This window comes from Gossypium arboreum, chromosome 11 (genome assembly GCF_025698485.1).
Source record: "Gossypium arboreum isolate Shixiya-1 chromosome 11, ASM2569848v2, whole genome shotgun sequence".
In the NCBI taxonomy this organism is placed as follows: Eukaryota; Viridiplantae; Streptophyta; class Magnoliopsida; order Malvales; family Malvaceae; genus Gossypium; species Gossypium arboreum.
The window spans coordinates 127545214-127572341 of record NC_069080.1 but is presented as its reverse complement, the minus strand read 5'-3'; the positions used below and the strand labels follow the sequence as shown (position 1 = coordinate 127572341).

The window sequence follows — 27128 nt, the reverse complement described above, 5'->3', positions numbered from 1 at the left end:
TCAATCAATCAATATGCTAAATCTGATTCAGGAGAAACTAGAGCTTTTTTAATGGCTGAACTCGTGGGGCCAATCCTTGATGTTATTAAGTTCATCAACCGTAATGCTAGCAAATATTTAAAATACCAAAGGGAGTTCACTGAATACGCTGATGATTTCAAACAAGCGCAAGCAGATTTGCACGCCAAGGAGGTAGATATTCAACAGCAATTGAAAGACGAGCATCACTTCGGGAAAATGCCAAAGCTGGAAGTTGAAAAATGGTTCAAGAAGGTAGAGGAAAAGCTCACTCATGCTCAACATGTTGAGGACAAAGTTAGTAAAGGAAAATATCTCTTTCGTTCTTGCTTGGGGAAGCTTGTTGATGAGTCGACTCAGGCAATGAAGGAAGTGCATGCAGAAGGTTAATGACCCTTCTACCATAGCGGTTAACCTACCTACACCAGAATTAACAGGTGCTACCGATGTTAGAGAAGAAATTTATCAATATTTGATGGGAGATGAAGTTGGAATGATTGGAGTATGTGGAATGGACGGAATCGGGAAAACAACCATAATGAAAGACGTCCACAATAGGTTGTTGAAAGAAATTAAATTTAGAAAATTGATTTGGGTAACTGCATCCTAATATTTTGATATTCAAAGGCTGCAGAAGAATATCACATGTCAATTGAAGGGAAACCTGTCAGATGATGAAGATACAATCATCCATGCAGGGAAGTTGTCGGAAATGTTGAAAGGACAAGGGAGTTATGTGCTAATATTGGATGATGTATGGAAAAGCTTTTCTCCTGAGGACGTCGGAATCCTTAAGCCAACATCAAATAATGGATGCAAATTAGTGTTGACAACACGTTCGGAAAGGGTTGTTCGATCAATGGGATTTAAGAAAGTTCAAGTGCCTTGTCTTTTTATGGAAAAGGCTATGGACTTATTTTTAAGCAAAATTGGCCGCGAAATATTGCCTGATCCAACTTTAGAATCGTTTTTGAAAATTGTTGTGAGGGAATGTGATGGACTTCCTCTTGCTATCGTCACACTAGCTGGTTGTATGAGAGGAGTAACTGATCCTCATGTGTGGGAAAATGCTATAGATGAATTGAGAGGATACATCAAAAACATCCACAATGTGGAAGATAAGGTGTATGGATGCTTGAATTCAGCTATGATCTGTTGGTGTTTTGAACAAGGCTAAGCTATACTTCAGCTTAGAATTGTGCAGCAAGCCTCGTGGCTTGGTGAAGAAACAAGAGTAGAAATGTTGCTTAAGAACAAGAACAGAATCGAAAGTAATGAAAAATAATAATTTTCATTAAAATTGAACATTGGCATATTGCCATTACATATACCAGACAATGGCTGGTCAAAATTATTAGAATTAAGTGACTCAAATCTTTATTTAAATAAAATACGGTGGTAAAATAAAATAAAAAGAATCCATATAGAATTACACTTCTTTTATTCTATTTTAGAAAAGTTTTTAAACCTTATTAAATTCTATCTATTTGATATTAATTAGAATAATGTGTTTCAGTCTTACTAGAATATGGCTTTACAAACCTAATAGACATAGCCTATTCCTCTTGTAATTATTCGAATTCGACATAGTGAATTTTCTTCTCCTCTGTTCGTGGTTTTTTCCCGAAAGGGTTTCCATGTAAAAATCTTTGTGTGTTCTTTTTTTTTTTCACAAATTGGTATCAGAGCTTCTGGGTTGTTCATCTCGATCACGGTAATGGCGTCTTTGAAGTATGAAATTCCGTTGTTGGATCGCAACACCAAATTTGCATTGTGGCAGATTAAGATGCAAGCAGTTCTTGCTCAGATGGATCTGGAGGATGCCTTGCTAGGGATAGATAAGATGCCTTCGACTTTAACAGATGAAGAGAAGAAGCGTAAGGATCGAAAGGCATTAACACAATTACATCTGCATTTGTCCAATTAAATTTTGCAGGATTTGATGAAAGAGAAAACCGCCGCTGCATTATGGAAGAGGCTAGAACAAATATGTATGTCAAAAACTCTAACAAGCAAGTTGCATATGAAACAGCGTCTTTATGCTCATCATTTGGAGGAAGGTGTGTCTGTACATGAACACTTCACAGTGTTTAAAGAAATTCTCTCAAACTTGGAGGCCATGGAGGTTCAGTATGATAAAGAAGATCTAGGGTTGATTCTACTTTGTTCGTTGCCCTCGTCTTATTCAACCTTTAGAGACACAATTTTATATAGCCGCGAGTCTCTCACAGTTGATGAGGTTTATGATTTATTGACCTCGTATTATAAGATGAAGCATCTTATGGTTAAACCCGACTCTCAGGGAGAGGGTCTCATTGTTCGTGGGAGATAAGATCAGAATGCTGATGATGATCGTGGAAGGACACAGGAACGGAATCCTAGCGGTAAATCGAAGGGTAGATTAAAGTCTTCAAACTGAGGTAAAACTTACAACTTCTGCAAGAAGAAAGGGCACATTAAATCTGAGTGCTACAAGCTATAGAATAAGATTAAAAGGGAGGTTGCGAATCAAAAGGGAAAACAACTAGAAAATTCTGGTGAAGCTGATGTTGTAGAAGACTACAGCGATGGTGAACTTCTAGTCGCTTCTGTCAATGATTCTAAAGTAAGCGAGGAGTGGATACTTGATTCAGGCTGCACCTTCTATATGAGTCCCAATCGGGATTGGTTTACAACTTACGAAACAGTGTCTGAATGTGTTGTTTTGATAGGAAATAATATTTCGTGTAAAATCGCAAGTGTTGAAACAATTAAAGTTAAGATGTTTGATGGAGTTGTCAGAACACTTAGTGACATACGACATGTTCCAGAATTGAAAAGAAATTTAATTTCGTTGAGTACTCTTGATTCAAAAGGGTACAGATACACAGCTAAAAGTGGGGTTTTAAAGATTTCCAAAGGTTCCCTTGTTGTGATGAAAGGGCAGAGAAAGATTGCCAAGTTATATGTTTTGCAGGGTTCTACTATTACTGGTGATATAGCTGTCGCTTCCTCTTCCTTGTCAGATGATGATATTACTAAACTTTGGCATATGCGCCTAGGGCATATGAGTGAGAATGGCATGGCAGAATTGAGCAAAAGAGGACTTCTTGATGGGCAAGGAATTTGCAAACAGAATTTTTTTGAGCACTGTGTTTTTGGGAAGCAAAAGAGAGTTCAATTCACCAGAGGAATCCATAACACGAAGGGAACATTGGAGTATATTCATCCTGATCTGTGGGGGCCATCCAGAGTGCCTTCGAGAGGTGGAGCTAATTATATGCTAACCTTTATTGATGATTTTTCCTAAAAAGTTTGGGCGTTCTTCCTGAAGTAGAAAAGCGATGTGTTTTCCGCATTTAAGTCTTGGAAAATTATGACTGAAAAATAGACGGTAAAACAAATAAAATACTTTCGCACAGACAATGGCTTAGAGTTCTGCTCTGATAAGTTTAATAGATTGTGTAAGTCAGAAGGGATCGTGAGACACTTGACAGTTCGCCATACTCCACAGCAAAATGGCGTTGCAGAACGAATGAACAGAACAATCATGGAGAAGGTTTGATGTACGTTGTCAAATACCAACTTACCAAATCATTTTGGGCAGAAGCAGTCTCTACTGTATGTTTTTTAATCAACCGATCTCCATCCGTTGCCATTGCGAAAAAGACTCCACAAGAGGTAAGGTCTGGTAATCCTGCTAATTATTATTGTAGCAGACCAAATTTGACTGGGCTTAAATAAAACAAAAATAAATAAATAAATAAATATTTATTTAATAGTCCATTAAAAGTCCAGGTTACAAAGCCCAAACAGTAGGCCCAAAATCAGAACTACCCAGCAGACCCATTACCTTATACTAGTTACAACCTTAACCCAAATAACTTTCAAATCCAAACCTAACCTAAACTTACAGCAGACCCAAACCCGAAGGCCCAAATAGCAGGGGCCCAAATGACTTTCAGATAGGGTTAGAAACCCTAGCTCCCTTTCTCCTCGTGCCGCAAACAGAAGGTTCCAGAAGCCAAGCCTCACGACCCTTCGATTTCCGTCGTTCCAGCTACCTTCTATCAAGGCCACGATTCCAGGCCCTGAGTCACGCCGAGATCAATGCCACCGATAGACCATCGTCAAGCCCTCGTCACCACCGGATTTCTCGCAAGCACCTGTAAAAGGAAATGAACCACAGCAAACAAAACAAATATGGAAGGAGATAAAAAGATTTCTTCCCCAAAATGTAATAACAACAGTGGCTATAAAAGCCCGAATCAAAACAATGTAAAGGACCCGATTTTTTTTGACAAAAAGAGAAATACATATACTTATTCATAAAAAGGGTTCAAACAGTTTCTTTAAGAGGTAATATACTCTTACTTTGTTTCATTTTTCTTCATCTTCTCTACATGCATGCAAATACCATTAAAATAAAATAAATTTACCTTCGAAATCGCGTTGAAAATTGAGATTTTGGGCCTCCGACCACTGTAGGGGAGGAGTCGGCGACGACGCGTGGGTGCGTGAGGCCGACGGCCGGGGCTCGGCTCGACGGAGACTGGAGCCTAGATCTCTCTCTCCCCTCTCATTTCAGAGAGAATTTTAGTTTTTTTTTTTAAAACTCGGGTTGTTAATGAATTTAAAGCTAAAAGTTTGACTTATATAGCATAATTGAAATGGTGCCGTTTTGGCTTAATCTGATAAGCATAAAAGCGGCGTCGTTTCTAAGGCACGAGATCCGCGTTGACCGTGACCCGGGAGGATCCGTGTGTTTTGGAAAATGGGCAATTTGCCCGATTGATCCTCTCGCGTTTTCTGAATTTTCAGTTTGATCTTATTTTATCTCTTAATTTAGCCCTAATATTCCAATTTTGTTTCAATTTGGTCCCATAAGTGATTTTTAAAACAAAATCCAGAAAACGACGTCGTTTAGGATTAGGGCAAATTGCCCAGTGAGTCCTTTGACCTTTTTTTAATTCTTGCAAATCAGGCCCAGAATTTTTACTATTTTGCAAATTAGCCTTATAATTTTATTCAATTTTAGCCCTTTCTTTATTATTTTAAATTTTGTTATTTTTTATATATATAATTTATTTATTATAAAAAAACTATACATATATTATTATTATTAAAAGTCCTATTTATATATTTATATAAAATTTTTATTTATCATATATTATTTTCCAATATATATTTATATTATATTTTATAACATTTATTATATTTTTATTATATATTACTTATTTTTATTTTTATTATATGTTATGTATATCGTATATTATCATTATATTATTTATGTTTTATATTATTCATTATATTATTCATAATTTTAAAATTTTAAAATTATTAGTATTAAATTATATTTGTAACTCATATTATATACATATTTCACATATTAATTAATTATTTATTTATTATGTGTTATTTCATTTTAAATTGATATTTTTATATATTATATAATTATTTTATAAATTCTTTTACATACTTTTTATTTTATATATTATTTTTTAAAATCAATATATTTTTATTTTATATAATTATTATTCTTTTGTGAAATTTTTGTTATTACATATTATATATTGTATATTAAATATTTAAAATTATTATTAAATATCATATTTGTATTATAAGTATATTTAGTTAACAATTACTCACTTTATTTTATATTTTTATATATACTAATTCTTTTATATATTTTTATATTGTATATATCATTTATGTATTAAATGTTATTTTATAATTATTATTTGATGTTATATTTTATGAACATGTACATTGATATTATATTACTATGTTTTTATATTAAATTGTGTATTATGCATCATTTCTTGATTATTATTATGTATGTTTGTATGTTTTGCTTATTCATCTTCAATATATGCTATGTATATCTTTGTATATATGATGTTATGTAATTTTAAGCATGTATGTATCTAGCATATGATCTTTGTATTATTGCCATTGTATCATTTAAATGCATGTTTTATTCACTTATTATTGCAATATTCTATTCCATAATGATAATGTGATTCCTCATGCATTAATTAAAAAACAAGATTCCGAAGTTTTCAAAAATAAAAAGGCAATGCTTGGTGTTTGGAAGCTTCGAGAAAAGTAGTTCCCTAACTTACTGGGTTGCGACTTTTCACGTTGAGTTCGAATAGTCAAGCACCCTTCTAAGTTTTTAAAAATTTTCAAAATACGAGCAACTGTTTTGGAATTTCAAAGCGTTGTGTCATAACTTACTGGATATGGCGTTTTGTCGTTTCAAGATAGGGATTTCAGAAAAGGGCTAACTTAGTGTCAAATATCTTAAAAATATTGTGTCCTAACTTATTGGATATAATATTTTGATTTATTTGATACAAGTAAACCCTAATTTTCAAAAATCAAAAATATTAAAAGAAGATTGCATCTCAAAATTTTTAAATTTCCGACATTAAAGACATTTTGATAATCAATTAGGTACCAATTTTTGGGCGTTATGAGGGTGCTAATCATTCCTCGTACGTAACCGACTCCCGGACCCGTTCTTTTATTTCGTAGACCAAAACTAATGATTTTAAAACAAAATGTTTTAAAGGTGATCCAATCGCACCTAAAAAGATTGGTGGCGACTCCCGTTTTCGTTTTTTAAAGTCGATTCCCATTTTCCAAAACTCGATTTAGAAATGGCCTCGACAATTCTGATTTAAAGATTTTTCGGTGTCCTGCCTATGCTCATGTTGATAATGGAAAATTGGAACCGAGATCCATTAAATGCATTTTTCTTAGTTATAAAGCTGGTGTAACAGGGTATAAGTTAAGGTGTCCTGAAAATAGAAAAGTTGCGATTAGCAGAGATGTTGTTTTTGATGAAACTGCTATGCTACCTAACTTATCTCTTAAAGAATCTTTCAATAAAGAAAATCAAAAGTGGATGGAGTATCAGATTAATACAGAGTCAACTCCTCAAGCTAGTACAAAAATTGAGAATAGAGTTACTTTTTCACCACAATACTCTATCGCCAAAAATAGAACTAGAAGAGAAATTAAACCTCCAAAAAAGTATGCCAAGGCTGATCTAGTTGCTTATGCTTTAAATTTGGATGAAGATATAGATGCAAATCAAGAGCCATCTAATTATTCTGAGGCGGTTAGTTGTGAAGACTTATAAAAATGAATATTTGCTATGCAAGAGGAAATGGAATCACTACACAAAAACAAAACATGGGATCTTGTGAAACTTCCTAAAGGTAAGAAGACTGTTCGTTGTAAATAGGTATTTAAAAAGAAAGAAGGGACTCCAGGAGTTGAAGAACCCAGATATAAAGTAAGACTTGTTGCAAAGGGTTACAGTCAAATTTTAGGAGTAGACTTCACAGATATGTTCTCCTCAATTGTGAAGTATAGTTCGATTCGAGCTTTGTTTGGTATTGTGGCCATGCATGATTTGGAGCTTAAGCAGTTAGATGTAAAAACTTCATTTTTGCATGGAGAACTTGAAGAATATATTTACATGCAACAACCAGAGGGTTTTACAGTCTCAGAAAAAGAGGACTATGTTTGCTTGCTGAGAAAGTCCCTTTTATGGTTTGAAATAGTCACCAAGGCAGTGGTACAAGAGGTTTGATTCCTTTATGACTTCGCATGATTTCAAAAGAAGTAGTTTTGACAGAGTGATGGTTCTTTAGTGTATCTACTTCTTTATGTTGATGACATGTTAATAGCAGTAAAAGATAAAGGAGAGATAAGAAAGGTCAAAGCCCAACTAAGTGAAGAATTTGAGATGAAAGATTTGGGACCAGCAAAGAAGATACTTGGTATGGAGATTCTCAGAGATAGAAAAGTAAGTAAATTGTACCTAAGTCAGAAGGGGTACATTGAGCAAGTTCTTTGCAGGTTCAATATGCAGAGTAATAAGCCTATTAGTACTCCTTTAGCAGCCCATTTCAGACTTTCATCGGCTTTGTCTCCACAATCAGATGATAAGGTTGAGTACATGTCACATGTTCTATACTCTAGTGTAGTGGGATCTCTCATGTATGCTATGGTTTGTTCACGTCCAGATTTATCATATGCAGTTAGTGCAGTTAGCAGATATATGGTGAATCTCGGTAAAGAATATTGGAAAGCAGTTCAGTGGATTTTAAGATACTTACGAGGTACTACTGATGTTTGCTTACAGTTTGGAAGAACTAGAGATGGAGTCATTGGGTATGTTGATGCTGATTTTGCTGGAGACCTTGATAGAAGAAGATCTCTCATAGGTTATGTCTTTACAATCGAAGGTTGTGCAATCAGTTGGAAAGCCACTTTGCAAACTACAGTCGCTTTGTCTACCACTGAAGCTGAGTACATGGCGATTACTAAGGCTTGTAAAGAAGCTATTTGGTTGAAGGGGCTTTTTAGTGAACTCAATGAAGACCTTCAAATCAGCACAGTATTTTGTGACAGTCAGAGTGCCATCTTTCTAACAAAAGATCAAATGTTTCATGAGAGAACAAAACACATTGATGTTCGGTATCATTTTGTTGGTGATATTATTGCTCGTGGTGATATTATTGTGAGCAAAATTAGTACTCATGAAAATCCTGCAGATATGATAACTAAATCATTTCCTATAACCAAGTTTGAGCATTGCTTAGACTTAGTTGGTTTTCATTGTTGAATTTAAACCCTTAAGGGGTTTTATGAAAGAGGTGGAGAACTTGTTCGTTGAGAGTTCGTGATGAAGAACTTGTTCATTGAGAATTCGTGTCAAGGTGGAGATTGTTAGAATTAAGTGACCCGAATCCTTATTTAAATAAAATACAGTGGTAAAATAAAATAAAAGAAGAATCCATATAGAATTACACTTCTTTTATTCTATTTTAGAATAAGGTTTTTTAAACCTTATTAAATTCTATCTATTTGATATTGATTAGAATAAGGTGTTTCATTCTTATTAGAATATGGCTTTACAAGCCTATAAATAGACATAGCCTATTCCTCTTGTAATTATTCGAATTTGACATAGTGAATTTTCTTCTCCTCTGCCCGTGGTTTTTTCCCGAAAGGGTTTCCACATAAAAATCTTTGTGTGTTCTTTTTTTTTTCACAAAAATCAACAAATACATCACCTAAACATTATCTAACTCCACTTAATGCATTGGAACTAGGTGAAATTAACTTGCACACTTAAACAAAGCTGGTAATCAACTTTTTACAATCAAGTTACATCAAATAAAAACTAAACTAAGTTCAAAATGAACTAGAACACATTACATTAACTAAAGTTACAAAATAAACAAAACAAAACAGTTGCAACACTTGGCTCGACAACTTCTTGCTTGGCATGAGCTGCTCAATCTGCTTGCTGGTGCATGTGCTGTATGGAGGGCTATTCTCTAACATGATCGTCTTAAACAAAGAGACCAAGAATGTTTCTTGTATTGTGCATTATATCCTGAAGATTACTCAATCATAAAAGAGGAGTTAATTGAACATTGGTTGATAGAAGGGCTTATAGATGAAATGGAAAGTAGAAAATCAATGGAGAGTAGTGGTTATTCCGTCCTGCAGAATCTTGAAGAAAATTGTTTGCTAGAAAGGGCTGAGAGGAATTCTTATAATTTCTGTTTTATTTATAAGAAGATTGCGTATATGCATGATGTTGTTAGGGATATGACATTGCATATTACAAGGAAAAGATTTATGGTAAAAGCTCGTATGCAATTGAAAGAGTTACCAAAGGAGGAAGAATGGAGTGAAGATTTGGATAAGGTTTCTTTAATGCATAACTTCATCTCAACAATTCCTCAAACTATCAAGTTTCCGAAATTTCCAAAACTCATCACAACGATGCTGCTCTCACATAATTCATTGAAAGAAATTCCAGAATCTTTCTTTTAGCACTTTCCTAACCTTAATATTCTCGATCTTTCTCATAATCCTTTTGAGAGTTTTCCCGAATCTATATCTAGTTTGGAGAAACTCAAGGTATTGTTGCTTACTAGCTGTTATAGATTAAAGAGTATAACTCCAGTATTGAAGCTTCAAGCTTTGAAGAAACTGGATCTTGAAGGCAGTGAAGTCAAAAAAATTCCTCAAGATTCGGAAATGCCAGCCAATCTTAGATATCTTAATCTTAAAGGTACCTTGTATTTAAAGGAGATTCCTAAGGGATTATTGTCAAAATTATGGCGGCTTCAATTTTTGGCAACACGTTCAACATTAATAAATGCAAACGATATGAGGGAATTGAACAAGTTGGAGGTTTTTGAAGGTTGCTTCTCTAATGTGGGTGACTTGAGCACTTATGCAACTCAGAGAAAATGCTTTATAAATACTCTATTTTGGTGTGCCCCTGGAACAATCCTATGTTATACCTGCATGGTCGCTTGAATTTTAGGAAAAGGCTCGAATTTGATAGTATTGAAATTAATCCTGGAGATGCAGTTGTACTTCCATATGATATTCAGCAATTAAATCTAAAGCTTTGCAAGGGTGTGAGAAGTTTAGAGGATATTGGATTGAAGGATGCAACTGATTTGAAGGAATGTGAAGTTGACTGTTGCGATAAGTTGGAGGCTATATTTTCATCCAAATGCCATCAGCTTCAAACACTTGAGTCTCTGATACTAATACGTTTACAAAATCTGAATGTCATAGTTGGAGCTGGTGTCGAAGAATCATCAGTAGTCACATTTTCCTCCCTTAAAATGATTACTCTAGTGAAGTGTAAGAAAATAAAGAAAATATTTTCAGATGATTGGGTTCTACCCAACTAGGAAAATCTCACTGTTTCAACTTGTAGCAAATTGGAAGAAATAATAGCAGAACCCCAAAAAGAAGGAACAGGTGCCTTCAAATTTTCTCTTCCCAAACTAAAGCGCTTGACTTTGTGTTCTCTACCAGAATTGAAGAGCATTTGTAGTGAAAATGGAGTGATAGTTTGTGATTCCCTTGAATGCATTGAAATAGTTTGTGAAAAAGTAAAGCGGATTCTTCGTTATCTTTCACAACTTCAGAATGATGATGAAGGGAAATCAACTCCATCTAATCCTCTCAAGGAAATTCATGTTCATTCAACATATTGGTGGGAATCAATGGAGTGGGATCACCCAAATTTCGATGTTAAGAAAGTTGTTAAACCCTTGGTCCTAAACTGGCTTGACAGAAGTTTGGATTGAAGGCATTTATAACGATAATAGTGTAGATAAGCCCTTTTATCATACAATTGCAAATCTAGCTAGTTTCTTCTTTTTCTTTTATCTTTTTATTTCATTTTTTATGTGTTTTTATAACATTATAATTTTGATTAATACTAGTATTTCATGTGCTTTATCTGTTTTGCCAGATACATGCATGCATACAATGGAAGGAGGAGAAGGAGGTTGTGTTGTTCTTTGCTTAGCAATTCTAGAGGTTTTCAAGATTCCGCAGTTAAAAACTTTGCTTTCTTGATTACAATAACAACATGTTTGGTTGGCATGAATAACTAAATGGTTCCTGGCTAATTCAGTGTTAAACAATCATTCATTAGTTTGGTTCACTGAATCCTTTATTCAACGAAATCACATTCATCCCCCATTCCATCTTCTCCCGTAATAGCCATTCCCCACCAAAACCAAAGAATAGCAATGCAGAGCCTCCACCGAATAAAGAAAAAAACATAACCTCCCATTCTTGCCCTTCACCACTCTCCCTCAGCAAACACTTCAAGCCACCACACCTCCATCCCTGTCTCCTCGTTTCCGTTCGATTATTCTCATCTGACGATAGAGTTTTTGATTTTGAGCTTTGAATCAGTTACAAAGTTTTTGAGCAAGAAAAAGAAAAAGAAAACAGAGATAGGGGAGATGAGGAAATCGTTCCAGGATTCTCTCAAGGCTCTTGAAGCTAACATTCATTTCACCAATACCCTGTAATTTCTTCTTTCTTTTTCTCTTCCTTGATATTTTTTAGATGAACATCATGATTTTTTTTTCTTTTTGTAGATAGCAAGGGATTTCAATTTCAGGTTGGGATTGTATCTACAAAGACTATAATATTTTTCTATTCGCTAATTACTCTATCAGTGCATCAGTGATTTCCCTTTGGATTTTTCCCTTGATTTGGGGTTTCTTTTGTTTTGGTAAGTTTAAATTTTCATTTTATCTTTTTTTTTGGGTTTGTGCGTTTATGGAAATTTGTTAGAGCTCTGCTGCTAATTAATTTCCTTTTTTCTTGCAGATGTTCTTATTTCAAAAGGCTGCCCTCTACAAGTGTAATGTTGCTAGAAAGCCTACAGTGGTCACTCATGGATTGTACCCTGTTGAAACCATTTCTACTGTTGGCAAAATTTGTGCAGAGGTAAATTCTGTCTTATAAATGTGCATAGTTGAATCTTTTGACATATGCAGCTCCAAATTAGATACCTATGGCCTTGATGCCCTTTGAGGGACTATGATATCATCCTTTTGCTTCACCTTTGGAATTTATTTTTGAATTTTATAATATTATGATTCACGTACTCTATATTTTTTCTTAGAGATTGCGTATATACATATATATATTAGTATCAGATCTTTTTGTCTCACCTGTGGAATTTGTATTTGAACCTTACAATACTAGTGTAGCACCCCAAACCCGGCCCAGAAGTTATGGCCGGATCCGGCATGCCACATCAAAAACGTTAAAATTTTTTTTTTCTATTCTAAGTCCAGAAAATCGCACTTGATGTTCAAAAGATTAATTCATTAAGGATTAAAGTGAATGGAAGCTGTGCACCAGGTAGGAAACCGTAAAAGAGGTGGTGAGTCCATCGGACTGCTTAAGTACCAAGCTCCCTTCGGATCCAATCCTAGACATGCATACCGCCATTGCCACACCTTAATGTCATGGATATTTCTAGGAAACCGATTTGATTAAGTCATTTTTAGGAAAAGTGATTAATTTTGGAAAATACTTTCATTGCGGAAGTTTTGCTTGTTGTCGAGTTATTTTGAAATCAATTGTTGTTTTTGAAAACGCGCCCTAAAGCTATCCAATTTCAACAGTTAAAATAAGTAATACCTATCTTAGTAATACATATTAAAACCATCAAAAATAATTAAGCGGCCTTATTACATTTAAAAAAACCCAAAACTTCAAACGTAAATAAAAGAATGTCCAGTTCACGGAGGAAAATCAAACTTTCAGAACTGGTGGCCACTCCGAATTCCCTCACAGCTCCAAGCCCACTATGGTTGGGGATTTCTGCGTGGATGAAAATAAAAGGGGTGAGTTTGGGGAAACTCGGTGTGTAAGAAAAACCCATTCAAAGTCCAAGTCACTCAAGCCCATTGGGCCTAAGCCCATTCAGTAATGATGGTCTGGGCGAGCCCTTTCAGATTACAATAAACGGGCCTTAGCCCTTATTCAGATAACGATATGGCCCATAGGCCCATTTCAAAATACATGCAACATCAATAACATATGCAAGCCCATTTGGGTAATGGTGATCTTGGGCCAAAGCCCTTTTCAGATTATAATAAACGGGCCTTAGCCCTTATTCAGATAATAAGTATGGCCCATAGGCCCATTTCAAAATACATGCAACATCAATAAACATATGCAAGCCCATTTGGGGAGACTACTCAACCCACCAACCACTACACTCCACCCGTACAAGCCATACACTCCGTGTGGGGAATAGCACAACCCACCCAGCCCAACACTCCACAGTTGCAGCCTTGCTTCTCAGTTAACAGTAAATTGAGGCAAAGCCTCCAGTACATGGACAAGCCCCTTTCAGTACTTCCTCCGTCAATATCCCAGTCCCATGCATCAGATAATAACAACATGGCATGCAGTAAATAACAACAGTCAAACATGCATTTAGGTCAATTTAACCTTAGGGGTATTTCGGTAATTTATCTACTAGGGGTAAAACTGTAAATTTTCCACTTTTAAAGGTATTTCAATAATTTATCTATTTTAGGATTTTTCATGCATATTCCTACCTTTCACGTACTAACAGAATCACATACCGAGGGTTTTTACCGAATTGGGCCCGTTGGCCCATCATTCCAATTTTGGCCCATTAAGCCCAAAAATATCGAGGGCATAGAAATCATGCACTTTGCAGTCCAAACATTGCAGCTTACCAAAAACATTAATCGATTTACCTCACGAGCATTCAGACACTCATAAATCTACAAAATACCGGTTTTCGGCATTTGGCTTTTCGCTTTTGCCGATCTAGACTAAGAAAGAGGGTGTTAGTTACACACTGTTTGCGACGATATCTTGTGAGATCACACACGAACCGCCTACAATTGGATTACTAACACGTTAATCTAACTATTCAAATACGAACTACGTATTAATCCCTTACAATATTCGGCCAACCACACCTACAGATTATAGTAAGCTTATAAGAAATCAATAAGCAACCCATTAACAAATTTTTGTCAATGTTTACCACATAATCATAATTTCACTACAAGCTGTCTTCCTGAGCAACAGTCACTAAATCATTTATAACTGGAGCTACGAAACTCCAAATCAAGTTCCGTTAATTTTCCCTGAAACTAGACTCATATATCTTCTATCCATAAAATTTTCAGAATTTTTGGTTTATCCAATCAATACCAGATTTTTCTCAAAGTTTCCCATGTTTCACTGTTTGACTAATCTGACCACTCTTCATTACGAATCAAATTTCTCATTGTACAGAATTCAAAATATGTTCTTGTTTATTTCATTAGAAACTAGACTCAATAAGATTTAATTACATAATTTATTCAGCTTCTAATTCATCTCCCACAATTTATGGTGATTTTCCAAAGTCACGTTACTGCTGCTGTCCCAAGCAGATTTATTACCAAATCAATCTTTCACACCTAACTTGCATGCATGTTATTTAAACATGTATATCACCAATCAATCATCACATATCTATGATTTTACTTAAGTATAATCTCCATTTCATCATTTTAAAGCACAACATGTTAGCCGATTTTTCCTTTAGCATCTAAGGCACATGCATGTTCATTTGTTTGGCTCAACTTCACCTATCTTCCATTTTTCATCAAAAGAACATGAAACAACAACCATTTCCTTCATTTTAATTCATGACTAAATGCTCACAACACAACTAAAAATCAAAATATACTTCAAGAGTTAAGGTAGAATCAAGAAGAACTCATGAACCTCAAAATAGAAGCAAGGTACCAAGAACTTACCTTCAATTTTCCTCCTCCTAATGTCCGAATACTCAAGAGCTTTCTCCTCTCCTTTCTCTTCTCTAACTTTCAGCTATGATGAACAAAGATGGACAAAACTTTGTTCTTTTCACCCCTTTTTCTTTTAATAAAACTTCATATTTCATCCATTTAATTCTTTAATACAAAAGACATGATATTCTTATCATGAAACATTTACCTAACCCATTATCATGAAACATTTACCTCACCCATTATCATGGAACATTTACCTAACCTATTATCATGAAACATTTACCTAACCCATTATCATGGAACATTTACCTAACCTATTATCAATTTGTATCAATTTGTACCATAAATTATGGATATCAAGTGTACATTTTGTCTACAACAACATGATGGTTGGCCACTTCATGTAAAATGGGAGGTTTATCATGCAAATCCTCCTATTTTGCACTCCTATTTATTCGGCCACTTCAATTTAGCCTATAGCATTTTCAAACATTTTCACATAGGTCCTATTTCATAATTTCACTCACAAATGACAAAATCAAAGCATGAAATTTTGTCAACATTCACAGAATTCCCGAAAATTGGGGCGTTACAACTAGAACTTACATTTAACAATAACAGGACTATCTGGCAGCACCCTCAACAACTGACCAGTCTTACATTGCTATTTTAGAGCATACAATTGCAGAGAGGGAACGCAGATAAGTTATTTGCATAGTGTACTTATATACCATAATGTATTGTAGAGAGAGATGGGTTTATGAACGTGTTTGGTTGCTAAATAGATTGGAGTTATAGATTTTAAGTGATTGTGAGGTAATGCCTATTTCTGATAAATGATAGTGTGATGTTAAATTTGTTGCACTAGTTGTTGATGTTTTGAAAGCTTAGAATGCTTCATCCATACGAGACAGTGTATTGACACCATATTTATGCAATGGAATAGTCTTGTGTAACTTATTTTAGAAACACCCATAATTTGTGTTTTGATGTCTGGAAATTTCATAGAGACGACAGCAAACACTTGAGTGGAATATGATATTGCAAAGAAAAAAAATAATGCATGGTTTTTATAAATAATAATTGTTGTCAAGTGTATAATCATTTTACAGTTAATTATCGATTTGCCTATTGTTGCAATCACCCTATACTGAAAGGTAATTGATTCTGCAATTTGCATATGTTTATTAAGTGTTCAAATAGTTCATATTGGCTTTATTACTTCTTCCCTTATAGGTATTCTAAGTCTCTGGTATGTTCTGGCTATTATCATGTGTTCCATTACTTCTAAAACAAGTTTAACATTTGAAATGTTCTATATTCAACAAACAGTGACCACTTTGCGTATGTGCAAGACATGAGTACACATAATTTCTTAGAGGTAGGAGCAGCTGCTTTACTTGTTGGAGATATGGAAGCAAAAATGAATGGCCAGCCCTGAAAATATTTTGGCACTACTGATATGCCTTATCTTGATCAACTCTTACAGCCTTCACCAGTCACAATAATTGCCAATTCTGCTTCTGCTCGCTCCTTTTTGAGAGCAATTACAGCATTGAAACGTAGTAAATGAGGAAATTATCAAATTTGGTATGTTCTTCACTTACTTTCAGATTATTGCTTTGATGACATTATGTTTAATATCACTTACCATTATATTATTTGCACAGTTCCTAAGGATCTGTTGTGATGTGATAGACTTATATGGTTGTGCTGTCAGACTGATCTTTGCAATTTGATAGGTGGGAAAGGTCATAGACTATTAGCTTTTAAGGCAATAATTTCAAGCTTTTTTCTCAGTTAAATGTTTGGAGTCTTGTGGGTTGAGGTTCTGTTTTCTACAAACCTTTTTTCGTACCGAATTGTATTATGACCCCTTTTATGGAGTTTGCAAATTTGATTAAGTTGGAGGGCCTGGGACATTGAAACAGTAGATGAACTCTGCATGTTTTGGTTTGTTGGTGCCATATTACAACCAATCTGATGTTTATTATATTCTGGATTCAAAAGAATTTAACCAGTTGTGTTAGAAAGATATGTGTGTGTGTAACTTTTGTTTCATTCTAAAATTCTTTGTTGCTTTCATTTGGTTATGACTTCTTGGTGCTATACCATGTATGAAAAATCTGATGTTAGCCATAATCTAGATTTAAGTGAATTTCGCCAATCCCGTTAGAAAGATATATATTTCAATTTAAGAGAAAATTAACATGATTATCTGGATACTCTGAAAATTAAGCTTCTTTAAATGGTAGTATAAGTAGCAAGGTAGAGTTGTTTGAGTTTAAGAGAAGATTAACTATGCATAGTTTTAAACCTAAATTTTGAATAAGTTGTATGGTTACAGTTTGGGTTATTGGGTATAATTTGTGTAGGGCTGATTCTTCTGCAAGCACATTCAGTATTGAAGGAATTGTTCCATTTTCATCTTTTGTTTTCTTAGTTTTCCTTTTTATCTTGAAATATCTACATAAAGCTTGATGGTCTACTGGTACAATCGTTGCTAATAATGCTTGGTAATTTTCCTCAAACAAAATAACTCTCTCTACGATCTTTGTAATTTCAGTGCGCTACATGGATGACTATAGTTGTTCCGACCAAGATGATGACATATCTTTATCTCTACTCTAATGGAGAAGTATCATTGGTCGCCACCCAACCAAAGGTAATAGATGTAATTTTACCATATATTAATTTTTGAGATCAAAATGTAATTTTATCATATATTAATTTATAATTCCATCTTTTTAAAGGTACTAAACATATTTTTTTAATATTGGAGGGACAAAGTGCAATTTTATCATAGATCAATTTGTAATTTTATTCTTTCTAAAGGGACTGAATTGAAAATTTTTATTTCAAAGGCTATGAGTTTTGATTTTTATTTCACATATGAAAAGAACTAATGTTACTAAAATTTAGTAATTTTTATGTAAAATTTGAAGGTTTTATTTCACCAAAAGATTGCTATAAATAATTAATTTATGAAAGAGTATATCTTATAACTAATTGATGTTATTATAAAGGATAAAATAAAATATAAAAAATATGTTTTCTATTAAAATTGACTATTAAAATAAAATGGTATTAGAGGATTGTTATATCGTATGTTAAACTCATTTTTATATTGGCGATTATGACCTAAGAGAACAGTGAGAGGCTAGATTAAAGCAAATATATTAGGCATTGAAATATTCTTAATAATAATTTTATATTAAGAATGCTATTAAATTATATATTATTTTATTAAATTGTATTTAATAATAATTATGTTAAAATATGATTAAATTATTTATTTTTATTTTTATTAAAATATATTTAACAATAATCTTATTAAAATTTAATAACAATAATCATCTACCTACAAAAATTCTGCTAATGGTACTTCAGTCATTTAAGCCTTTTTCCTTATATTATTACAATATCTATTCTATTCAACAAAACACAAGAATTCTATTATAGCTCTATTCAATTCCATTCAACCAAACAATTGAATTACTGATTACAGCTCTATTCCATTACAACTCTATTCAATTACAGCCCTATTCCATTACAGTAAACTAAACGTACCGTAAATATTCCCTTAATGTAAATTTGTTGGTTGATTATTTGGAATACCTTATATTTCAACTTAGAGGTTGTTTGTGAGTTTTTTTTTTCTCCAAATTTGTTTTATGTTCTATATTTATGAAATTATTTAGTGCTTATTATAGACATCTTTCTTTTTGTAAGGTCTTCCATATTTGTGCGTTGAAGGTTGGAAGATTTTGGTGATGCATTTATGATTCCATATGATATTTAGCAAAGGTGAGAAGTTAAAATGAAAATAGATTAAGAGATGTACTTGATTTTGAGGGATGTAAATTTAAAAAAGTACGTTCATTCAAGGTAGGGGTTTATAGAGCGAGAGTAGGAGTGTTTTATCGAATCGAATTGTGTATCACACACAAAACTTCAACTCGATCAAGGGACAATACTATTCATTAAAAGGTCCATCAATTTTGAACTGACAATACTTCAAAGACTTTTAAAAAAAAGATTCAACCTCCTACATATGGATTTTGCATAAACATAATTGTAATTAATAAAAAAACTTAAATAAATATTTAATTCACATATGATAGTGTAAATTTTATACAAATTAAAGTTTTTCATTGACAATAATAAAAGAAATAAAAAATAGGCTTACTCCAAGACTCTATGTTTTCTTTTATATTAATTATAAAATATAATTAATATATATTTAATATATAAATGTCTATGCGCTAGATTTGACTAATCTCTGATTTCAAAATCATATACTTTTCAAAAGCCTAGCTCATGAAACATATCTCTTTATAAATATAAATAATTTAACAAACTTTTAATTATTGTAAAATATATTTAATTTTTATCTAATATAAATTATATAATAATAAAAGAAAAAATAAAATGCAAACTTGAAAACAAATAAGTTCGAGTTAAACTTTAACTTTAAATATTAGAGCTCAAGCTCGAACATTTTTAAATATCTTTTTTTACCAAATTTACATTTTATATTTAATATTTTTGTTCAAAACTTACTAAATATTAAACAACCTTCAAATTTATGTGAGTAACTCTTTTAATTCAATATTTTAATAAGAATTAAATTCAATATTTAACAGTATTAAATGTATCATATTTATATTATATCATGATATTTTATCTTGGTTTTTTTTCGACTATTTGAATTATTTTGATTTTGGTTTAGGTTAGAAGTGTTCATGGGTTAGATTAAGTCCAAGTCAGGCTTAAATATAATATTAATACACTTTATACTTGTCTAAGCGCGACCCAACTCGAAATATTGGCCTAAAATTTTATCCAAACTTGTCCATATTTACAAATAACTAACTCAAGCCTATTTTAAACTCAGTGATATTTTTAAAAAAATTGAAAAATATTTATACTACTTTTAATTTGAATTTCATCATGAAATTCCATACGGAGTAAATCTTGCTTTTATCTCAAGAAGATATATAGTAATTTCTAATTATGTATTAAGTATGAGTTTATATTTCTTACATTAATTTTATGTAATTTTAATATTATTAATGAATTTCATAATTAAAAATAAAATTGCTTAAATTGTTTTAGAATTTTAACGATTTATTATCTATTAAAATTGTTTTTCCGATAATAAAATATATTATAGATATATATATTAAATTTTAAATAAAATTAATTTAAAATAATTTATCCTTTAAAAGGTATATAAAATTTTGAACTATTATTATTATCACTTATAAATAAAAAGTTAAATAAATATTTTTAGAGATAAATAATTTTAAAAGTACATATGAATAAAATAAAATTTTAATATGGATAAATACTAATTTTAATAAGCGTAATCCTTCTTCTAAGGGAAATTTATTTTAGTTGACATTAAACATGTTCATGGGTTGAGCTACTCGCTTGAAATTGGAGAGGGCTTGGGCAAAAAATTAGTCCCATTTAAATTATGGGTCAAGCTTAGGCTTGAACATTCAAGGCCTGAGCTCGGCCTGACCCATTTTAAGTTTATAATATTTTATATTATATTATTTTTATATATTATGTAATTTAGAACACATTAAAAAATAAACATATACTAAATATATAATACTACTCTAATGTAAATATTAAAAAACTGTTAAGACTATATAAAATTTTCAATAAATAAAAATATATAAAATTATTAAATATTAAAATAAAGCAATATAATTATATTTTAAAAATTTAAAAAATAACATGGGCGGGCCTAAAATAAGCTTGGGTTAGTCACTAGTAAATATAAGTAGATTTAGGCAAAATTTTAAACCTAGATTTTGGGCTGGGCCAGATTTGGACAAACATGAAGTACATTAATATCATAAGCCTTACTCGACCCGACTCATGAACACCTTTAATTGACATCTATAAATTTTATATATGTAATTTTATATATAAAAAAATCATATCTATATCCCTAATTCCTTACCACTAAAACTACTTAAAATTTAAGTATAAAATTTAATTTTTATTTGTTTAAAAATTGATCAAAATTTAAAAATTATTTTATCAATAAAAAGAGAAATTAACTCAAATATTTTTAAAAAATTAAAATATTTTTAAAATAACCTGTTCATGTATTAATAAAATATATTAAATTAAATTACTTTCTATTTATAAGTGAAAGAAAAGTAATAATCGGAAAACTAAATATATTAAATTAAATTAACTGATTTCAGCTCCTTTTTCCATTTTACATAAAATTGATTAAAAATATTGATAATTATCGCAATGTATATATTGATTTTCTTTTTAAGGTATCTGTTAGGAGAACTTAGTAATTTATTTTTCATATTTTGTAGACCCATTAATAGAGTAAATGTTGACCATAAGTTTTGAAATTGCTCTATATTATATTATATATACATGCATGAAATATTAACCTAAGTTTTTAACCCAACTAGGATAAAGGAACCGTCAATCAGCGTAGAATTGATGAGGTATAAAGGTACGGTTGTTCATCGACGAAGAGCCGAGAAGAGAGGCAGAGAAAAGGACGTTGTCCATATGTCGACCGCCCAAAGAAATTTTGTTCTTTTAGCATTTTTGAATTGAGTATTCTTCTTAATCAAAAAGTTTTTATATTTCTAAAAGATGGGATTATTTGACTGAGAATTCACCTTCCTTAGAATATATAAGAACTGATAATAATAAGAAGAAGAAGAAGAAGAAAAGGGTTTGCTGTTGTGTGCTTCAGCTACAGAAGGAAACATATGTTTGGGATTTGGGGTTACATTTCAAAGCTTTGCTCTAACATTAACTGATGATTGCTTCAAGTTTTAGTTTATTGAAGTTAGTAAAAAGCTTACTTCATATTATCTTCTCTCTTGAAGGATGAAATAAATAAGTTATTTATTGTGTCGACTTTCAGTAGTATCTATGTGTGAACTGCTTCATATGATGTTGAATGTCTTCTTCTTCTTTTTTGTCTTTTAGCAAATTCAATTAATACACTTTAATTATATAGAGAAAGAGATTATTATTTCTTTTGTAATTATCACTAGTAATAATTATTAATTTTTTAGTTGCGAGTCCTCTTTAAAAAAATAAAGAATTAAATTACAATTTTCAAACAGATGTTATCTTTGAATTTCATAAAATTGATGTAATTATACACTACTCAATTGTAGATTTTTTATATAAAATATAATAAATATCTATTTGGAAATTTAAAAAAAATCTACCTTTTTCATTTGAAAAGATTATTTTGGAAAGAGTTCAAGTGCAAAATTAATACTTATTACGGTAAAAGAACCATGAAAGTTTTCTATGAGTTAAATTACATTTTACCATTGTTATTTAAAAATAAGTAAATTAATCTTTTACGTTAAATTAAAGAGCAAATTGATCCTTCTTGTTAAAAATTGACTCAATTCTATTGTTAAAAATTGGTTTCGCTAACAAAATAGCTAGACAATTATACATGGCATGCCACATGTATCTTATTTTGATGTACACGGGTTAGTTTTTAACAATAAAAATGAATAAATTTTTAACAGAAAGAATCAATTTACTTTTGATCTAACGTAAAAGATTCATTAATTTATTTATTTTTGAGTAGAATAAATAAAATATAACGTGACTCCTAATATAAAATTTTTATCAATTTGTATAAAAATCATAAAATGTGACATTATGTTATTATGGGAGTCAAAGAAAAAACTGAGACAATATTTCATATAATTGTGAGGTGATGAGGGCTTATAAGGTAAAACTTATTTTTATTAGATCCCATTTGACAATATGCTACAAATACTCTCGATTATACATCCAACATAAGAAAAAAAAAATACTGGATTATATTACATGACATTGAAAAATGATTATTAAATAAGGTTAATAATGGCTTTTAAATCCCCTAGGCCCTAAAGACAAAGCTAGCATTGAATGTATAGGTGAATATCATTTTCACCGTCCCTTAGCAGCCACTAAAAGATTCTAAAAAATCTCTAGAAATCAACAACAAATCAAAACTTGTTAAAATTAGCTAGATTATTTTGTTATAGTAGCTGAAGCAAATCTTCAACAAAGACGAATATTTTAGAAGGCATTCTTTTTACCAATGAGCCATAACCAGTCCAAAGAAACCCCTGCAAATATCCCAATTAATAGACATAGCACTAGTATATTACCCAAGGCATTTTGTTCAGGCCCCTGTCAAAAGAAAACAAGAAGTTTTTATTAGAGATTACAAAGAATACTAAGATAAATTTCATATTGCAACTGACTATGCCAGCACTAACCTTGTAACCTTTAGGTGCTGCAGTCATTACACAGACCGTGAGGTGACCATTTGTTAATCCCAGGAATGATACGATCAATATCATCCATCCTTGATCACCATACTTGGCAGTGAAGTAAAAAGCAGGGATCAGTAAGAATCGAGAGAGTATTGCAATCGTAAGGCCTTTCCTTGACTCTATCTTCAAGAATTTTACAAGGGGAAGATATCTTGATATCAGATCCCACACATTGTAAGATGCTATCAACACAAGTGGATACCTAGAAACATATCAATCGTACCATATTCTTCAAGTGGATACATAGACCTTTAGGTATAAAGGTAAAGCAACTTCAAATGTCATTTCACTGAATGAATGAAAACTTAACATGTACCCAACTTATGTTCACCAGTGTTTTCGTATAAGAATCCAGGGAAAATCGACAGCGTTAAGACGTATATTAGAAATAGGTCAAGCGCGTAATCTATGTTCTGAATGACTAATTGTTTGTTGCTTAGCCTCTCATTCTGTTCATGCTGTGAAAGTGCCAAAAGAATAGTTGTATTAACTTAAAGCGAGGTTAAAAGAGCTTTTGAGAAATATTTGGTAAAGGTCAAAGTATTTACATGGTCGTCTTTTGTTTGGATACCAGCTGCCGCAAGATCAGCTTGAACAGTTTTTGATCCTTCTAAAGCTGCCTTAGAGCGGAAGTACTTCACTATTGGCAATTTAGGGAAGAAATATGTGTACAATAGGACACATAGGAACTCAAATAATGTAGAAATAGCTAGAAACAACACTGCAAAAAGAAGAGAATTTTTGTTTCAATGAACTAATAGATGTAAGCCAAATTGAGGAAGGTTTTGTCAAATAGCAAAGAAATGGCACATACTTGCCCCTTTACGAAGACCATTGTTAGACTTTTCAAAGGCTGCTTTTGTGATAAGCCTTAAAGCAGAGGTCAAGGCACCAGATGCAGCCAAACCAGCAAAGAAGGACTGAATCATAAAGCCAACAATTAACCATTAAATCAACTGTTAATCAAGTGTTAAAGAAAACCGACCTGAATAAAGTCCGGGAGCATGAAAGACAAATCACCAACAATTCCACCTTGAACACAAGCATCTGCAACTCCAAGAAATGCAACAATAGCACATATACCAATGAAAGATCCAAGTCCTCCTCTCCCTGATGTAGCTAAATCCAACTATCAAAGAAATGATGGGGTAAAAAATAGAGGTTAATTGGAGAATGAAGTGGATGATGGAGTGTGTAAAATAAAGAAGCAGTTTAACTTTACCACTAAGAGCATGAAAGTACTTGCAACAAAAAGTGAGTATCCAAATATGTTCCTCCGTCTAGTATTGATCTTTGATTCGTTGTATGCCAATATTGACATTGTTCCAAAGGCAAAGGGTTGATAAACCAGAGTAAGTACCCTTGAAGGATGGTAGTCCTTCAAATGCAAATATACACATCATCAAATTAGAATCCCATTTTCATGGGATTTGGATAATATATGTATTGATCTATTGACAGAACAATGGCATTTAGTGCTTGGAATATGCAGCTAATTAACATGATAATGAATGTATCTTTGTGTCAATTAAAATGTCACTATTGTAAAACTAACTATAGTTATGAAATTGTCATTATATTAAAATTATTAATTTTTAAATATTTTATTTGTAATTTTAAAATTATTTGTAATCTATTAACATAATTATAAATTATAAATAATATTTATTATACCAATATAAACTCACAAAAGTATAAAATAAATTTCAACATAATAAAATTAATTAAAATGATTAATATGAGCAACGAAAATAAATATAAAAAGACAAATATGAATTAGATTGGTTTATTTTAATGTTTTAGTAATTTCACACGTGGTTAAACCGGTTAAATCATTGATTTTTAGTTAACTAGTCTCTAATAAAAATTAAAAATTTGGTACCGAAATGTTAGCTTAAAGACTAGTTCAATCCCTTTATGTGTCAATTAATTCTTGATCTAACCAATCTAATCAATTGATCTGGTCTAAATTTTGTATATATATATAAAAAAATTTAACTAGAGTCTTAATTTAATTAGTATTAGTATTGTTACCGGTACAAAAGAATCTGGGTTCAAGTATATTGAAACGTGTTATACTTCTATTTATGTGTTGAGAGAAATATGAATAATTTTAGGTATTGTATAAAAAATAGATATTTTAAGACCCTAAAATGAAATTATGTTTTAACATTTTTGTACCGTATATATAATTTTGGGCAGAAGTATGAAGCCTTAATTTCAAGGCAGGCAGTTGAGTTGGATAAAATATTTAGATTAAAATTGGTGAAGAGCAAAATTAGTTGCTATAAAATTAAAGTATTAAACACAAAGTAAGAAGAGTTTACTTACAGGGAAGAGATTATAATAATAATCTCCAATTGTGAGCATACTATTCCAAGCGATAAGAGATCCAAATCCCAGAATCCAACAAACAATCATGGCACTAATTTTTCCCTGATTTTATTTTCACAATAAATACATGTAATTAAATTTTAAAAAAAATAACTCTAACCTCCATTGATAATTCCAATGAACAAGACAAGAGAAAGCACAAACCTCAAGCCTTGAAGGTGATTCTCCTCCATCAACAACAGTCATGTTTACTTGCTGGGTATTCTTCAAGTTTCTGTCAAGAAACAAACACGCAGGCAGGTCATAAGCAAGAATGGAAATATATATATATATATATATATATATATGGTTTTTCAAAGTGAATCGGAATCAACTCACTAATTAATCATTTGCATTCTAATTTTAAATACTAATTTAACAAATACTAATTAGAATATTGGCAAGCTAACAAATATAGAGAGAAAAAGTTTGGCAGATACCAATCTAGGGACAGCGACGACACAGTGGCAAAAAACAGCTATGATAACGACAGAAGCAGAAATCGATAGAAGAAGAAGAAACTCTCTCTTTCTAAGTACAAAAGGCATTTAATATTGAGTTTTAATCAAACTAAAATTTTCGGAAATTGATTTTAAATAATATATTTTTATTTATCCTTAAAAATATAGTTTAAACTTTAAATTCAAAATTCAAACATATCATAACAAATAATATTTAATTAATTAATTTAAATAATAGTTATCTTAATATTTAAATCATATTTATCTTAATAATAAATTTAAATTTAGTATTTATCATAATGATAAATAATATTTTCAATAAATATTATTTAATTATCATAAAGATAAAAATTATTTATCTTAATATTTATTTCATAGTTATAGTTCATATATCTTATTTACCATATTACATTATATGATTTTTACAAATAAATTTAATAATAGACAATTTATTTTTTGATTTTTAATTTTTAAAAATATTATGTAATTTAACTTATGTAATAATTTTAAATATTTTCCTTCTACCTACAATACTATCTATATTACAAACAAAAATTAGTGACCTATTATAAATATATTATTAAGTGGATGTTCATCATGATCAAGATAAAGTTTTAATGTACTTTAAATTCTAATAGTTATTAGAATTAGATCTCTACTTTTTTTTATACTTCTTATGCCTATAAATAGAGACTCTGATAAAACATTGTAATTATCCCTTTTGATCAATAAATTATATTCTCTATTACTTTAATATTTTCTTTGTTCTTTATTCTCTCCATTTCTCT

The 27128-nt window shown here is 31.5% G+C and overlaps 1 protein-coding gene and 1 pseudogene across 1 annotated transcript; one reads left to right on the top strand and one right to left on the bottom strand.

Moving 5' to 3' along the window:
• The first annotated feature begins 51 nt into the window (after positions 1-51).
• On the top strand, positions 52-16728 carry LOC108472344 (probable disease resistance protein At4g27220; annotated as a pseudogene).
• A 6179-nt stretch (positions 16729-22907) lies between these two features.
• LOC108472817 (equilibrative nucleotide transporter 3-like) lies at positions 22908-26446 on the bottom strand. Its single transcript, XM_053020987.1, has 10 exons — positions 26320-26446; positions 26045-26114; positions 25838-25942; positions 24729-24884; positions 24492-24635; positions 24321-24426; positions 24055-24227; positions 23817-23964; positions 23450-23709; positions 22908-23360 (listed from the first exon to the last, which is right to left on the bottom strand). The coding sequence occupies exons 2-10, from the start codon at positions 26084-26086 to the stop codon at positions 23247-23249; spliced, it is 1248 nt and encodes a 415-aa protein (XP_052876947.1). The 5' UTR covers positions 26087-26114; positions 26320-26446; the 3' UTR covers positions 22908-23246.
• Positions 26447-27128: the final 682 nt, after the last annotated feature.

What these genes read in the sequence shown, in the direction of transcription:
- LOC108472817 (XM_053020987.1), bottom strand. Translation starts at nt 26,086, where the DNA reads ATGACTGTTGTTGATGGAGGAGAATCACCTTCAAGGCTTGAG. An exon ending in ATTATTATAATCTCTTCCCT is followed by an intron (nt 24,885 to 25,837) that starts GTAAGTAAACTC and finishes TTGCATTTGAAG; the next exon opens with GACTACCATCCTTCAAGGGT. An exon ending in TGAACATAAGTTGGGTACAT is followed by an intron (nt 23,710 to 23,816) that starts GTTAAGTTTTCA and finishes GATATGTTTCTA; the next exon opens with GGTATCCACTTGTGTTGATA.